At 38.3% G+C, this 17,513-nt stretch overlaps 1 protein-coding gene and 1 pseudogene across 8 annotated transcripts in view; one reads left to right on the plus strand and one right to left on the minus strand.

The window, feature by feature from the left end:
- Positions 1-17,513, plus strand: part of VPS13B (vacuolar protein sorting 13 homolog B) — a 774,679-nt gene that overhangs the window by 714,346 nt on the left and 42,820 nt on the right. For all 8 annotated transcript variants that reach the window (XM_067017180.1, XM_067017176.1, XM_067017182.1 and 5 more), the window contains exons 45-52: positions 6,502-6,765; positions 7,445-7,528; positions 7,706-7,881; positions 8,296-8,466; positions 8,826-9,027; positions 10,147-10,335; positions 12,990-13,136; positions 15,126-15,409. In XM_067017180.1, the coding sequence (XP_066873281.1) occupies positions 6,502-6,765; positions 7,445-7,528; positions 7,706-7,881; positions 8,296-8,466; positions 8,826-9,027; positions 10,147-10,335; positions 12,990-13,136; positions 15,126-15,409 (1,517 nt within the window). The remainder of the gene's footprint in view (positions 1-6,501; positions 6,766-7,444; positions 7,529-7,705; positions 7,882-8,295; positions 8,467-8,825; positions 9,028-10,146; positions 10,336-12,989; positions 13,137-15,125; positions 15,410-17,513) is intronic.
- LOC131744314 (U6atac minor spliceosomal RNA) lies at positions 12,837-12,944 on the minus strand (annotated as a pseudogene).

A 17,513-nucleotide genomic window follows, 5' to 3' on the forward strand; every position in this document is an offset into this window, starting at 1 on the left:
TTTTCTGATTCTGTCACTCATGGTCTCTCAAGAATGCCTTGTCTATCTTCCCATTCACCAGCATGCCTGAGAAAAGGTCATACAGCATCTGTTTGAATACTCCAAACGATGAGAGTCTCATTCTCTCACACATCAGCCCTTCCCATGGTTGGTTACTTCCAGCTGTTAATGAAATTCTTTCCTAATTTTGAGCCAAAATCTGTCACCGTTCAGCCAGTTTTTACCATTCCTTAGAACTTGTGAGGCATACACAAAAAACACACAACTTGTTACCTCTCCTCTATGTTACAGCCCTCCAAAAACATGAGAGGAGGTAGAATATTTCTCCTTAGTTTCTTTCCCTCTAGGCTAGTGGTTTTCAAACTTGAATATATATCAGAATCCCCTGGAGGGCTTCTTAAGACACAGATTGCTGGGTCCCACCCCCAGAGTTTCAGATTCAACAGGTCTTGGGTATAGCATGATAATTTGTATTTCTAACAAGTTCTCAGGTGCTTTGACCACCATAGCTCTGGTCTGAAGTTTCCCAATTCATTCAAGTCTTTTGGCATGTGGTTGCTAGAACATTTACCAATCAGTGGAAAGGCAGGGTCCTTCTGTGGAGAAATCTTTTCAAGGAATGTCCTTGGTGGTTAAGATCACAGGCAACCTTGCTAGCTGCGTGATCATCAGCAAGTTGTCTAACCTTTGTGAATCACTTTTCTAAAATGGGAATAGTAATAATAGTGCCTTCTCTCATGAACTAAGTATGAGAATTAAATGAGTTTGTACATGTACAGTGCTTACAACAGTGCCTGGTCCATTGTCATAGTCCAATGAATTTTAGTTACAATTACAATAATGAAATATTCTCAGGCATGAGTAATGCTGGTTGAACTTTTTTGTGTTGCTATATTAATGCCTTATTCTTGCCATAGATTTATCTACTTTCACGAAATGATATTGAATTTCAGGGATAAATTAATACATACAAAGTACCTGAGCAGATACTATTGCAACAGTATATCATAAGCCCAAGAAGTTGGTCATGAAAAACACATTTTTTTTTTTAATTCTCACAAAACTTTACCTACTTTTTTTCTGATTGGAAAAGATTTCTCAGTCCTAGTACTTATTACCTATATGACCTTAGGCACATTTCTTAACCTTTCTATGCTTCATATTCCTTTTATAAAAGAAAGCACCCAATAAATGCTAGTTCACAGTGTTATTTTTATGTTAACTATTATAAAGTATATCTGGAAACACAGAAAAGCCTAATGAAGAAAACTAAAATTACCCATAAATCTACCAACCAAAAAATATATTCTATTATTACTTTGGTGTATTTTTTCTACTCTTTTTTTCTATGCAGATATCTTTTAACCAACTTTAACTCTGATTGTAATTACAGTTTTTCAACTTGTTTTTTTTCCCTTAACATTATATAATGCTTATTTTCTCATGTTATTTAAAATTCCTGAAGTTATCCCTTTAGTGGTTGCATAGTGATTTACCATATGGTATATCAAACCCCATGAAAACATTTCCTTGTCGTTGGACATTTAGTTAATTTCCAGTTGGTTACTATAATAGATCCTTAAATAAATATCTTTGTGTATAAATATATGTCGAGATTTCTGAGGCTGTCAAAATAAATTGCTATAAATTTTAATTACCTGCGCAAAGGATATGAATGTTTTTGTGGTGCTTGATGCACATCCCCAAATTAAAAAGATGTACTTTATTCCTTAGACAAAATTCATCGTTTTGTCTTACCAGAGTCTTGTTGGGCCTACACTGATCTTTTAAATAATTAAATATATATCTGTTCTAAAACTTCTACTGATTTCCTGAGTTTTTCAAACCATTAGCATTTTTTAAATCTTAAATATTTATGAGGGGTTCAAATCAGAACTAAAAAAAATTTCCATACATTGAAAGTTAAGTAGTTCTTTTAATCACTCTCTCTGTTAATGTCAAATATACAGATTTTAAGGCATCTGGTGCCAAAATCACATTTCAGAACTTTTCCAAATGTTATTTGTACTGGTAAATGTTAATAATCCTTTTCTGTGGGGAATGCCTCTCACGCTTTTCTCTGCTTCTACCTCATATATAATAAATACTCTTTAAAAAAAAAAGTCAAATCTAGCTAAATGGGAAAGGATTCTTTGGAGAGCAATAATGGAAGCATAACCAGCCCTTGCATTGCATTTACCTTTTTGAGAGGAAGGGTCTTCTTCTCCCACAGGAACTGGGATAGTCCATTTTACGTTCCCACTACCATGGAAGGTATATACACATATAACTTATATTTTGAGTTGTAGCATTTCTTGTCATCATCAGATGAGATTGAGCTCTATATTGGGGCCATTAAAAAAACTTAGCAGAGTACGGACACCAAGAGGGGGAAAGCAGCAGTGGGGTGGGAGGGGATGAACTGGGAGATTGGGATTGACATGTATACACTAATATGTATAAAATAGATAACTAGTAAGAACCCGCATATAAAATAAATAAATAAATAAATAATTTTTTATAAAGCAGATCAGGGAGAAGTAGAAACAGCAATTCGTTTAACCTAGAATGAAGCAAATGGAAAGTGGGTTATACTGAACCCAGGTAATACGAGGTTCAGCAGACCACCATGCCAACCTCAAACCAACTGTTGCATGTATCAATATTGTAAAAAACCTTTCTAGTCAGTGTTTTTCTGCCTTTCCCCTCTCTCCCTCCCTCTCTGTCTCTTTCCCCCTCTCTGTCTGTCTCTCTCTCTCCCTCTCTCTCTCACACACAGACACGCAAAAATGTATTACTTCTTTTTAAATTGGATTTTTTGTTTATGGTCAGGGTAGATTAACTAACATTCAAGACTGGCACTAGTTAAAGTACGTCAGAGACAGGATTTCCTCAGTTGGCCAGGTTAGGAAGATAGGAACCACGCTTCCAGAAGAGCTTCGTGGATTCCTGCCTCCCTCGCATCTTCGCTTCTTTCCTTCTACCCCACCTGGGCCTGGAAATTTGCAATAAACCGCAGCTGCCTAATTATGAAGCCCCATTTGGGGAGGATAGTGTGTGCAGCTCTCTGATGTACCTTAACTGCATTAATACACCACTGGACAATGGAGAATTGGCTAAAGCTTGCTTGAACAATGATGTTTGGTTACCTGTACGCTGCCTTTCCTGTACCCCTCTCATTTCCCCAATTCAGTGAAAATGGACCACACATAAAATTCTCAGGGACTTTGTACATTATACAACTACTCATGCACATATATTTGCTTCTGTGTTTTCCATCCCTTTATTGAGGAAAGCTTTAACCACTCTAAAAACCTAAGTGTACATATGAATGTATGTATATATATTTGTGTCTTCATACATACACTTTTCATCATGGTTAAGATATCATTTTCCAGTGCATCTGGTGCTCTGGAGTTATTCTTTAATATCACTATTCTTCTTGGCACTGATCTAATAAGAGTTCTGAAACCTGCTAAGTAAAATCATATGTGGAAATCTTCAATACACATCTTTGTGGCTTTGGGGAAAGAGGGGAATTAGTGTGAAACCTGGAAATGTGTATTAAAGAGAAACCCTACATTAAAAAAAATTAAGTAGCTGTCTTCAACTGATAAATTAATCTTGAAATTCTAACCATAATTTTCAAAATAACGGCATTGTAAGTGTTGCCACTTTGAAGAAAAGCAGGCATGGTTTTCACTGAACCCTGCGAGGGAGCAGCCATGAAGAGCGCCACGCCTAGGAGCAGCCATTTTGGATTTTTCTTCATCTAAGTAGCCTTCCCTCCCTGGCCACTTTTAAGGGTTTTCTTTTTATCAAATTTGAAAGCCTATTTAACAGGCTTTTTGGTTCAAAATGAAACTATAAAAACCCACCAAGAGGATCTTTGTCTTTAAACAAAGTGAGTCCCAGATGGTCGCAGAGATTCTGTGGTTTCTGTGAGAGACAGCCCAGTTCTCTCCTACATCTCATGGGGCCCAAAGGTTCTGAAACAAGAGCAGTGAGCACACACGGCCAGGCCTGGACCCACCGGAATAAGAACAGAGTTAAATACTGCCTCGGAGCTTTCTATTGTTTATTCAAAGTTGGGCAATGCTATGGCGTCATAAGGCTTATCATGAGTAGTCTAGTCTACATATGCTAGAGAAAATCGTGTGTGCTAATTTAGGACTCACAGTTCATTCCATGTTTGTTATTTTGAAAATATTGTTTTAAAAGATTATAATGTCCAGGTATCTAGGGGAAATGTAACAGTTAAGCATAGCTTGGTTTTTACAGATGTGTTCCTTCTAAAGAAAATTCAAAGGAGTAGATAGTTGGAAAATAAATGTTTAAGAAAATGCTAAACCTCACTATTCAAATAATGCAAGTTGAAACAACAATGACTTTAATTTTTGGTCTGTCAATCTAGCAGATTTGCTTGGGGTAAATAATAGTTCACAGTTGTTCACATTTTTTTGTGTAAATAACAGTTTTGTTTAAAATGATAGTTACAAAGTACTCCTAATGACAGGAGAATGTATCAGTTAGGATGCTTTCAGCTTGAAGTTACAAAATAGGGTTTTTAATCTTCATAGCAAGCTAATGAGGCAGATACTATTATTGTTCCTATTTTATGTTTATTATCTCACATAACAAAAAGGAAGAAGGCAGACTTGGATGTTGGTTAGTTAATTAAGCAACTCAGTACTGTATCTGCTTCTCTGCTGTCCTCTTGAGTTTGCCTTCCTGACCTCAAGATGGCAGCAAAAGTTATATCCTCTCCTAACATCTAACATGGCAGGAAGACCTGTTCTTTCAGGTCTTCAGTTGATATGGTAAGGCCCACTCACGTTCAGAAGAGCAGTCTGCTTTAGTCAGTCTACCAATTCAAATGTTAGTTTCATCTAGAAACACCTTCACAGACACACCCAGAGTAATGTTTGAGTAAAATATCTGTGCACCCCATGGCCCATTCAAGTTGACACATAAAATTAACCATCATATCCTTAGACATACATGCTATACATGTATTACTTAGTATATATTTTATAACCTGGAAAAATATTACAAATAAGGAAAACAGTATGTGACAGTCCTGTCTTCCTCAATCATGGTGAAAATTCATATTACACAGGATTTGCTTTCTAAAAGTATTCACTGCAGAGGAGTAAATTTTGTGTTATCTTTCCAATTTCCACCAATTCAAGAGATATTTCTTAATGCCTGCTCTGGACTATACTCTTAGCTGGATGAAAAGTTAAATAATACATGGGTTTAATGGCTAATTCTGTGTGTTTTATAAAGATAATGCTTCTATGCTGTAAGAAAAACCTGAATAAGATAAAATATAATCAGGCTTATGAGTTAAAAGTTGTTTGTATTATCAGTTTACACAGAGATTTCGTATTGCATAAGAGTGCAATAAACCCTTGGAAATCAGCCACAGGGAATAAATTGATCACAATTGTCATCTCAGCTATGGGAGCTGAAGTCTTGTTTCCAGTTCCCTTCCTTTTTGACTGCTACATTGTTCGATACCATCCACCACCACCTTCCAGTCAGTCTCTTCTCTCGTGGCTTCAGCAACCCTGCATTCTCCGGACACTCCTTCGTCCCTTCTCTGACTTCTCACCCTGAGTCTGTACCTAAAGTCTTGGTCAGTTACTGGGTTTGAGCCTCCACCCTCTTTTCCAGGTAAACTGTCTTCCTGTCCGCACACATTTGTGAGGCTTTAATTTCACAAGTCTCCCATCTCCAGTCCCACCTTCACTCTCAAGCACATGACCAGCATTTGTAGCTGGGCATGGATCCTGCCTACATTTCTGTCCTTTGAATTCTGCAAACTCAACATGACCAAAACAAAGTCCCTTCTCTTCTTGGAAGCCTCTTTTTCTTCTTGTACTCTCTAAATAAGCTAACGATTTCATTTTCTTTCCATTAAAATCAGCATAGTTTACTGTGTCTGAACAAGGCATACCTTGTTTTATTGTGCTTTGCTCGATTGAGCTTTGCAGATACTACGTTTTCATCAGTTGAAAGTTTGTGGCAACCCTGCCTCAAGCAATCCAACAGCATTGGCTCGCTTTCTGTCTTTGTGTCACCTTTTGCTCATTCTCGTAATATTTCAGACGTTTTCACTTATTATTATCTTTGTTACGGTGATCTGTGATCAATGACCTTTGATGTTACTATTGCAAAAACATTACAGCTCACCGAAGACTCAGATGATGGTTAGCATTTTTTAGCAAAAAAATTTTTTTTAATTAAGCTATTTAAATGTTTTTAGACCTAATGCTTTGAATACTTAATAGATTACAGCATAGTGTAAACATAACCTTCATATGCACTGGGAAACCAAAAAATTCATCTGACTCCCTTTGTTGCAATATTTGCTATATTATTGTCTTGGTCTAGAACCAAACCTGCCATATCTCCAAGGTTTCCCTGTATTTCCAATTCATGGAATCTGAATTGATGAAATCTTATTGATTTATGGATTGATTGATTGTCTTTCAGATTATCATCTGTGGAAGACAGATTATCTGTAGTTACTTGTCTCAAAGCATAGAACTAAAAGTCGTTCAGCATTACATTGGTCAAGATGGACAAGCTGTGGTTCGAGAACATTATGACTGCCTCACAGCCAAACGGAAATTGCCTTCGTACATACTAGAAGACAGCGAACTGACTGAGTTGTGTGTGAAGGCCAAAGGAGATGAAGATTGGTCGAGAGACGTGTGTCTGGAATCCAAGACCCCTGAGTATAGTGTTGTCATTCAGGTATGAGAAGTAGTACAATCCAGAATAGAGCAGCTTTAAAATTTTAAATTTCTCGTTATGTTCTTTATTCAGTACAGCACTTAATTTATTAATAAATGATATATACAAAAGAGGGGAGGCCTGAAATAATATTAAAAGGCTTTGAATATTATTTCTCAAACTTTTTCATCCCCATCCCACGACAACACGTTTGTATCAGTACCAGTAGTTCTCGTAGCCAAGACTCTACCCCTCCCAGATGGAGATGATTTATATCTTGAAAAAGATTCTGATGTACAAGGGCTTTGGAGGGATGGGAGGAAATAAAGGGTGTCCTCCCCACTTGAGAAGCTTTATGATAATCTGCTACTTTTTTATCTCTTTCTCAATCTCCACCATCATCACTTTCATTCCCATAAAGGACAAATCCTCTCTTTTGTTCTCCCACTCACTCTTATATCAGTCTCTCCACATACAAATCCCTTCATCTTTATGGAAAGAATTGGCCCCATTGACTCACTGCACATTCACTTTATGCCATAATGAAGTCTGTTTTTGCTTATTCTTTTTTTTTCAATGGCTTTTTTCTGTAATTTTAAACTTTTTGTATCCTCCAAATGGATATAATATCTGTGCCTTATTTTGATTAATTAGTAAACTGTTTAGTATTCAGTAGAACCCTTTTCTATCTCATGTGCAGGTGCCATCTTCAAACAGTTCTATTATTTATGTCTGGTGCACAGTTTTGACTTTAGAACCCAGCTCTCAAGTGCAACAACGAATGGTAAGTGCTTTCTAATCCTAAAATATGGCATATGACTTTGACCTTTCCTGTTCTGAAATAAATTAAGGTCAGAGTGACCCAGGGAAGAGATTTATTACAAGTTTGTTTCAGTGTCAAACAGCTGGAATACTGCAACAAAGCAAATATGAAAGTTGTTCTGTCCTTTTATTTTTATAGATTGTGTTCAGCCCTCTTTTTATCATGAGGAGTCATCTTCCAGACCCCATTATCATACATTTGGAGAAAAGAAGTCTGGGATTGAGTGAAACACAAATTATTCCAGGAAAAGGACAGGAAAAACCACTGCAAAACATAGAACCTGACCTTGTACATCACCTAACATTTCAAGCAAGGTACTGGGAAAGTCCTTCCATTTTCTTAAGAGAGAGTCAGTAGAAAAGTAACTTTGTCCTACTGAGGGGGTTAGGGGGAATAGAGTTTTTTCTATGATTTCTTATCTTACGAGAATGTTATTTCTAAATTGCCCTGCCTAGTGTTCTCTTATTCTCTTCTACAGTTTAAGATAAAATTCAGCCCCTTTGGATATAAATAAGAGGGATGATCAGAAAATTTAATTGACACATAATTTCTGTAGAGGAACAAGAGATCTCCACCCAAGCATTGGGGAGGAAAGGCCACGGCCCAGATAATTCCCCAAACTGTGTCATCATCCCTAAAGCACCGAAAATTGACTCACTCTCACCAAAAAAAATATTGGTTTATAATACGTCTGATAATCATGCTTGTTTTTTCTTTCCATTTCCTAGAGAAGAGGATGATCCTTCACATTGTGCTGTTCCCATCTCAACATCCCTCATTAAGCAAATAGCCACTAAGATACACCCCGGAGGCACAGTTACTCAGACCCTCGACGAATTCTACGGGCCAGAAAAGTCCCTTCAACCCACATGGCCCTATAATAAAAAGGACTCTGACAGGTAATGTTCTCTAGCAGTCTTTTTCTACAAACATTTCTCAATATTAAGAAATACATGACCATTCACAAAAATCTTAGATACCATTAAAAACATTTTTAAAAAGAAGATGTTTGCATGTATCTGTCAGATTCTGACCTTTTATCACCTAGTAGATGTATTCTGTAGATTGCTTCTTTCTTAATCTCGAACACAATTGCACGAAAAGTTTCTTTCTCCTGGATGCAAGTTTAGCATTGCATGACTCTGGTGTGAAGAGGCGTCATACAGGAGCGTTGTGGGTCTGGAATCCTTAAACACATTTCATGAATCCTGAAGTCATCATGTTTCATTGAGTCTCTTGGATGTGGTATTTGGCACAGGAATGAGCAGCTGAGCCAGTGGGACAGCCCAATGCGAGTGAAGCTGTCAGCCTGGAAGCCATATGTGAGGACCTTGTTGATAGAGCTGCTACCCTGGGCCCTGCTCATCAATCAGTCCAAGTGGGACCTCTGGCTGTTTGAGGGAGAGAAGATTGTTCTACAGGTTCCTGCTGGCAAAATTATTATCCCTCCTAATTTTCAGGTACTATAACTTTTTTTAACTAATAGGAATTCTTTCCTTTCAACAACCAGCTTTTATTCTGAGGTTGCATTTATGTTCTTAACAGAATCAATCAGTTGTGGAAAACTGTCCTCCTAGATGCATATGTAAGGGGTATGGAATGTTCTTTGATATTCAAAGACATCTCAGATGTCTTTTTTTTCCCCCCCATCAGCAGTATTCATGCTTGAGTTATCATTAAATTTGATAACTTGTACTAGTTACATTCTCATTTCCATTGTGTATAGGATGTTTGACAAGTATTAGGATTTGCCTACTCAGGATATGTTAAGAATATAGAGCCATATTCTATGCTAACCCACCCCCTAGATATTTTTGTCGTTCTTACAGAAACTCTCAGAGATGTGCAGGATGGTTAAGAATTAAAGATTTCTGAACAGCTATTTTTGTCAAGGCGCCTTTTCCTTTATACGTGGACTTGCCTGTCCATAATCATGGATGCCCCCAGTTAGTGATAACAGCATAGAATCATTAATAACAAGGGAAGAAAAACTTCATTGTAAAACAGAATTTCATAGGAAGATTGTATATTGCATTACAGGAGAACTTTCTTGATACGGCTAGCCCAGTTCAAGAAGGCACATAAATCTGTAAGAAAATAGAGTACAAGGAATTTCTAAATAAAATGTTTTCCTTATAGGGAATAATTTGAGAGTCCTTTTTTTTTTTTTTTTTTTGAACTCCAGTTTATAAACATCTTTACTCAATTGCATTTTTCCTTTTTTTAAAAAAAATAATCATATGTTACCGTAAGGAATTGGAATATTGACCTACATGTACGTAGTGCTGCATATTATTCTTTTGTCAAATGAAATGAAGCCTTCAGTTTTTAAGCCTTTGGTATATAGGGTAGTCACAGTTAAGATTGACGTTTTTTTCCCTCCTTCCATAAGTATGAATTCCATTGTGATTCAGAGAAAGCACTGGGAACTAAAGTAAAATATATGTTGCCATTACAAAAAAAAAGGGATTTGGTTGCCCAAGTAGACCTATTACATAATATTAAAAATTCCTACAAATTGAGGTAAAAAATATCAAAGTTAAGAAAAATACTTTATAATTGAGGCATTACTTTTCCAGGAAGCTTTTCAAATTGGAATATACTGGGCAAATACAAACACTGTGCACAAGTCAGTAGCAATTAAACTGGTCCATAACCTGACATCTCCAAAGTGGAAAGATGGAGGTAATGGTGAAGTTGTGTCATTGGACGAAGAAGGGTTTGTTGCTGCCGAAATAAGACTTGGTGCTTTCCCAGGACATCAGAAGGTAGGATCAAAGTCGATAAAAGTCTGTGTGGCTCGGGGGATAGCATGCCATCCCTTCAACCTGTTTAAAATGAGTCTACCCTTTTCTTTTTTAACCCCTTTTTGGTATTACTTGTTCCAAACAATTTTTAACAGTGTAACGTGATTTCTTAGACCTCTCTGTTTTACAGTCGTTTTTTTTTTTTCCTTTACTAGTGATAAAAGCTGTGTCACATAGTTTATCCAATAACCACTCTATTTCAGAACACTCAGCAGTCACTTGATTTATTGTATGTAGGGGAAAAAAGTGAACTTATTCCAAAATATCCACAAGTTGTACTTGGCCTCCTTGTTTTAGAGCAGGAGGTAGAGCTGCTAACATTCTGAGTATTGAGTGAAAGGACGAAGGCTCCTACAGCAAAGGTTATATTTCTGGAAAGGGTATCCTGAGCAAAATGATGTGGAATTGTATTATTGAACAGCAGACTGGTACCCGTGTTTATGAAGATGAATACAAAAAAAGAAAAAAAAGAAAAAAAATAGTTATTTAACTAAATATAAGTGGTATGTGCTTTTCAACATGAATCTTTTCTAAAGTAGTATATGAAAACCAGTTAAGCTGAATAATATAATAACAAATCACATTAAACTGTGTGTTTGAAGTAAGTATCATAGTGTACCATGTAGAAATCTCATGCTGTACTTAATGATATCTTCGTTATTTTAGCTGTCCCAAATCTGAAAAAGAAGGGATGCTTCATCAGAGTAGCATAATTGAGAATGACCTTTCTCTGGGGAGAAGCTAGATTTTGACAGGCATCTTCAAAGAGTCTCTTGAGAAAAGTTAGGGTCATTTGGTGACTTTTTAAAAATAAATTTCTCTGATACAAAGTAGTAGGTCTTCAGTATTCAAGGCTGGTATCCATTTCCTCAAAGTTGTCTGGGCAACACATGTTTATGCTCTGCCGGCCAAAATACTGTAACACGGGTGTAAATGGCAAAGAGCTGTAAGCGTGAATCACCCAAAGTTGAATAGTTATAAGTTGAGAACTACCATCAAAACCTGGAAAAAAAGTTATGATATACAGTCAAACACCCAGTACCTCCAGCACCTCACAAAGTGGCCACAGCAAGTGCGAATAAATGTTAGTGAAGGAATGAATGAACTGTTGGAAAATATAATATTATTATATTTATATCTCATTATTCTCTAGTAGTGATTCTCAAACTTTTTAGTCTTTGGACCCTTTATACTCTTAAAAAATACCGAGGACCTCCAAAAACCTTTTGTTTGTGTGGATTATATCTATTTGATATTTATCAAATTAGAAATTAAAACAGAAAATTTTAAACAAGAATTCACAAACATACATTTCATTAGCCATGAGCATGATGACATCATATGTCAAATAGCCTCTGGAAAACTCCACTGTGCACTCATGTGAAAATTAGAGTGAAAAAGACAAATAGCATCTTGTTATTATTTTTAAATTAGTTTTGACCTTGGGGTCCCCTGAAAGAATCTCAAAGACTATCTCCTCCAAGGGTTCCCAGACCACACTCTGAGAACTTCTGTCTTGATGTTACCACTTGCTAGATGGATATCTTTAGGCGAGTAATATCTTCTCTGAGCATCAGTTCCTCATACAATGTGATAGGACAATGAGATGATACACACCGTGGTTAAGAGCAGCACCGGGGAACCAGTCTGCATGGTTTCTAATTCCAACCCTTAGACCCTCTTTATCTTTGTGACCTTGGGCAAGTTGCTTACCTCTTTGTGCCTCGTGTTTTCTCTTCTGTAAAATGGGGATAATATAGTAGCTACCCCATGTGGGTGTAGTGAGCATTCTGTGAATTAATATGCATAAAGTACTTTCAACAGGTGGAGCACAAGAAAGCAATATATGAGGGTCAGCTGTTACTATTTTCTTCATCATTGTCATCATTATTTAAGTTCTCAGAAACTCCCCTTGGTCCAGGTACACGTTCAGTGAGAGAGCTGCTACGATGAGCATGAGGAGGAGAAGGGGAATGCTGGATTGAGTTCTTTATGTTGAAAAGGATAAGTGGCATCTGTTTATGTATAAGTGCCTTATAAATAAATGTTGTGAGGGAATTGGTTTAATAACTTGAAAACAAGTCTCTGTCACTATACAATAGCAGGAAAAGTGGCTGGTTTGCTAAAGCGCCCGGTTGAAGAGTAAAGAGTGACCCTTTTTAGGGACCAAGACAGTTTTGATACTGAAAGGGAACTCTACTAAATCCTCTGGAACAGAAGATAAAATTGATACTGTCCTGGGCAAACCAATGGATAAAATGACTTTTTAAAATAATCAAGAGGTTTTTATATGCCATATAATATATTTTTTTCCCTTTGGAAGCACCCACTTAAGTATCAGATTAAATTTGAATTTATGTATTATGTTCTGTTGTTTAGAAGTTGTTGATATTTTCATTAATTAATTGATGAAATACATGATTGGTGAGTCAAAATACCCTAAAGATTGGGCAGAATAAACAAAACAACAGTGGTTCGATGCCACGAAGTAGGTGCCAATGCCTTAACTGTGTGCGCCTCTTCCATCCTTGCCAAGGGGAGTGCTAACCTTCTCTCCTTTCATACAACACCCATACAATCTTTTAAAAATTACTCTTTCCTCAATTGTCCTGCAGTTATGCCAGTTCTGCATTTCCTCCATGGTACAGCAAGGCATACAAATTATTCAGGTTGAAGACAAGACTACAATAATCAATAATACACCGTATCAGATATTTTATAAACCACAGTTATCTATCGCCAGACCCCACTCTGGAAAGGAGGTAAGCAATTCATAGATGATTGTTTTGTCTAATTTTTCATAAATCAATAATAATTATTATCAACTTTTTTTTTTAACCTGGAACAAATCAAAAGCTAACACTGAATATAGGTAAAGATTCATTTATTTTTGCTTTCATTAAAACCATGGATGCCATGGTGAGCACTTCCAAGGTAATTAATGAGGAGACGTCCCACTAAGCAGGAGACCCGGACGGGCCAGCCCCATCTGCCCCGAGGCTGCAGCGCTCTCTGCCAGCGCTCACTAACACTAGGCCCCACCGGCGGGAAGCAGGCCTGACAACTGGCTCTGAGGCTCCTGGAAAAGAACATCTGCCTCGCAGGCCACCGTGCCCGGAGGAGCCGTGTGTGAAGAAGGCTCAGCCCCAATAGAGCCCCAGATCTGGGAGCGCTGAGCTCTGTGTCCACGAGGAGAGGAAATGTGAAAATGTACCAGCTCATTTATGTTAACGTCTCTATGGCAGAATACGTAGAAAATGAATCCAAGGAGCATTTTTTTATTCAGTTCTTTATACAGTTCAGATGAACAGTTTTATTTTAAGAGAGTAAGGAGATATTTTTAAAGGATTTGAAAACAGAATATGCTAAGTGGTATCTATTGTTTTACGCTATTGGAACTGTCATATAGAAAAGTATTATTTTTCTTTACTTTCATCTGAATTTATTGTTAGCCCTTACTTTCAGCTCCTAAAAATTACATTAGAGCCATACACTAGGATGAAAGTCTTATTCTTCTAAGCCTACAGTGCATTATAATATTTATAAAAATGTCAGAATAATAGAATTTCATCTTGGTTCATTGAAGTATTGATAAAATAAATAGGTGACCAGAAGTTCCCTGGTGGGAAGTAGAGGTCAACAGTAATTGCGCTGTAGGAGAGGATTTGAGGGAAGAGCCAGCATGAGCCCTGATCATTTTCCTGCTTCTCCCCACCCTAGGGCTTCCTGAGGCACTGGGTCAGGGTTTTGGGACACTGACACTTCCTCATCTGAAGAGGGGCATAATTGTGCATTCCTTGCAGGTTTGGGGTGAAGGTTAAATGAGGTAATAAGAGTAAGAAGGCTGGGCACTCAGGAAAGGAGAATTGCCAGCAGTCACCTCAATACCAGCATCACAGTGGGCTCCTTGAGAGAAGGGGAAGGCCCCCATCCTTTCTGCAGCTGAGGGGGCCCCCTTTTTCAACCCCGACCCTGCTTCGGGCAGGGTGTGGGAATTGTTTAAAGACATGGTAATCCCTACCCTCTCAGGGAGACTGTCTGGGACAGTGGGAGAAACAGCCAAGAGCGAAGGAGGAAGCCTGGCTAGGCTTTGCCACACACTGGCTTTGTGATGCTGGACAAATCATCTGCACTCTGGGAAGCAGCTTCCTCAGCTGTGAAAGAGGAGGGCCAAATAAATTATCTCTAAAGGTCCTTTTTATGTCTACAATCCTGAGACTCTCTAATGTGCCAGAAACCATGTGGAATTCCAACAGAGGGTTGGAGATCAGAGTTTCCTGCTCCCTCAGGATGAGCCTTCAAAAACATTTGTCTTCTGAGCCCCCAGTTTACCCTTCTGTATCACATTCAGATCTCTTCTGCCCAAGGCCCCCCGGGGTGCCACCCTTTCAGTCCAGCCACACCTCTCTAGGAGGACTCCCTCCCAACAAACAACATTTCTACCACATGGCATGGCTTTTCTTTGCAAATACCTGGGGGTATTGAGAACTTTGCATCACCTTTGAAGTCACACCAGTTGTATCATGTGCTTCATTATGCCTAGACAGCCGACCCTGTTCTTCTTGCTCCTTGTAATTGTCTCATTAGAGCTTTCCAATGGGAACAGGATTTCTAATATTCCCATGTCCCCCACCTGGCCACCTCCTGAGAATATATGTTATGGTTTCTCAGAAGCTGTGCTTTAAAAAGTTTAAGTTCTCTGTATGACTGTAGTAACTGTGCTCTCTCTGCATTGTCTTTTCTTTCTTCAGTATTTTCATGTTCCAGACAGTGCTACTTTCAGCATTTGCCCAGGTGGCGAGCAGCCTGCTGTGAAATCCAGCTCCCTTCCTTGCTGGGACTTAATGCCTGATATCGGTCAGTCAGCACTGGATGCATCGCTGCTTCAGAAACAGATCTTGCTGGCCTTCTCTCCTGCCGCAGTTGCCGACAGCTCACAGTGCTGGAGCCTGCCAGCTCTAGTTAGACAAGAGTTTCCCAGACAGAGTGTGGCAGTGCCCTGCGGGAACTGTAGGGAAAATGGATTCTGTACCAGGTATTTTACATTTATGTGAATGTCCTTCTTTGCTTCATCCAGGTGCCGGGAGAAATAGGAGAATAGTTGCAGTGCTCACCACACGTAAAATTAGGTTTTGCTTTTATTCTTCATGGCTTCTAGATTTTGTATACAACTGGGCAAATGTTATGATCACACATGGGTTGTCCCAGTGTACTACTGATGAGATTTTTCCCTTATGCAGCTTCTGCTAGGGGGAAATGTGATGTTTGTACTGTAGAATAGCAGAAATCTATCATAATGAAAAGGTCACCTTCTTTTATGGCTTCTTAGCCTCTGTCAAGTGATAAGAAATAAGCGTTAAAATATGAGAGAATCAAGTTGGAAAACCTTTTCTTTTCCCATATTTTACTTTTACTTCAAAATGGAATTTTTCTCAAGTCATTAAGAGAGATAACTTAGATAAACACAAGTCACAGAAGACTCTGTTCTGTGGTTGTTCCTGCACGCAAGTTACTCCAATTACCAATTACCAATTATGCAAATAGCAACCACAGAATCAAGCCAGAGACATGTAATGGTTTGTTCATACCGGACTTTTATTTTGCGGTCGTTTTGCATGCAATATGTCCTTTCTGTAGCTGTCAGGAATAACTTATTTATGGTATATATAAAAAGTACAAAAGAAAACATATTGTAACCTTATGAGAGGTACCTTTTTTCGTGATTATGAATTTATAGACTTTATTTGAGATTTTAGCCATCTTAACTTTGATGTATATAGAGATTTCTAGTAGTAATATTTTAAAAGATAACTTCCTAACTCGAGTTATCCTAAATAGTAAGGCTCTGTTCCCTACACACATCCCTTCTTCTTTCACAACACTCACAAACATCCATGATTTTATAAACACTTTTCACCCCTAACTCAAGAGGAATGTTTGTCCTTATGTTCTGGTTAGAGAAGTTAAGTGTGGTGAGTTTCCCCCCCCCCCAATTAAAACAAACGTGGGACTTTGGCGCAGTGGTTAAGAATCCGCCTGCCAATGCAGGGGACGCGGGTTCAAGCCCTGGTCCGGAAAGACCCCACATGCCATGGAGCAACTAAGCCCGTGCGCCACAACTACTGAGCCTGTGCTCTAGAGCCCGTGAGCCACAACTACTGAGCCCGTGTGCCACAACTACTGAGCCTGCGCTCTAGCGCTCACAAACCACAACTACTGAGCCCACGTGCCACAACTACTGAAGCCCGCATGCCTATAGCCCATGCTCCGCAACGAAGAGTAGCCCCCGCTTGCTGCAACTAGAGAAAGCCCATGCGCAGCAACGAAGACCCAATGCAGCCAGAAATAAATAATAAATAAATAAATTTATTTTTTAAAAAACTTATTGTTTCCAAAGTGGGGTGGTGGGAGGGATAAATTAGGAGGCTGGGAATTAGCATATGCTTACTACTATGTATAAAATAGATAACCAACAAGAACCTACTATATAGCACAGGGAACTACACTCACCATTATGTAATAACCTATAAGGAAAAAGAATCTGAAAAAGAATATATGTATATAACTGAATCACTGTGCTGTACACCTGAAACTTACACAATATTGTAAATCAACCATACTTCAATAAAAAAATTTTTTTAACATCTTTATTGGAGTATAATTGCTTTTCAATGGTGTGTTCGTTTCTGCTTTATAACAAAGTGAATCAGTTATACATATGTTCCCATATCTCTTCCTTCTTGCTTCTCCCTCCCACCCTCCCTATCCCAGCCCTCTAGGTGGTCACAAAGCACCGAGCTGATCTCCCTGTGCTATGCGGCAGCTTGGCTGCTTCCCACTAGCTATCTATTTTACGTTTGGTAGTGTATATATGTCCATGCCACCCTCTCACTTCGTCCCAGCTTCCCCTTCCCCCTCCCCATATCCTCAAGTCCATTCTCTAGTAAGTGTTATTTTGAGATAATCGTAGATTCACATACAGTTATAGGAAATAATACAGAGAGGTCCCATGTATCCCTTACCCATCTTGCAAAACTCAGCTATAATATCATAACTGGGATATTGGCGTTGATACAATCAACATATAGAACATTTCCATCAATTAAGTGTGGTAAGTTTAAGGGAGTATTTTTGAAAGC

Source organism: Kogia breviceps, chromosome 17 (assembly GCF_026419965.1).
Source record: "Kogia breviceps isolate mKogBre1 chromosome 17, mKogBre1 haplotype 1, whole genome shotgun sequence".
Taxonomy (NCBI): Eukaryota; Metazoa; Chordata; class Mammalia; order Artiodactyla; family Physeteridae; genus Kogia; species Kogia breviceps.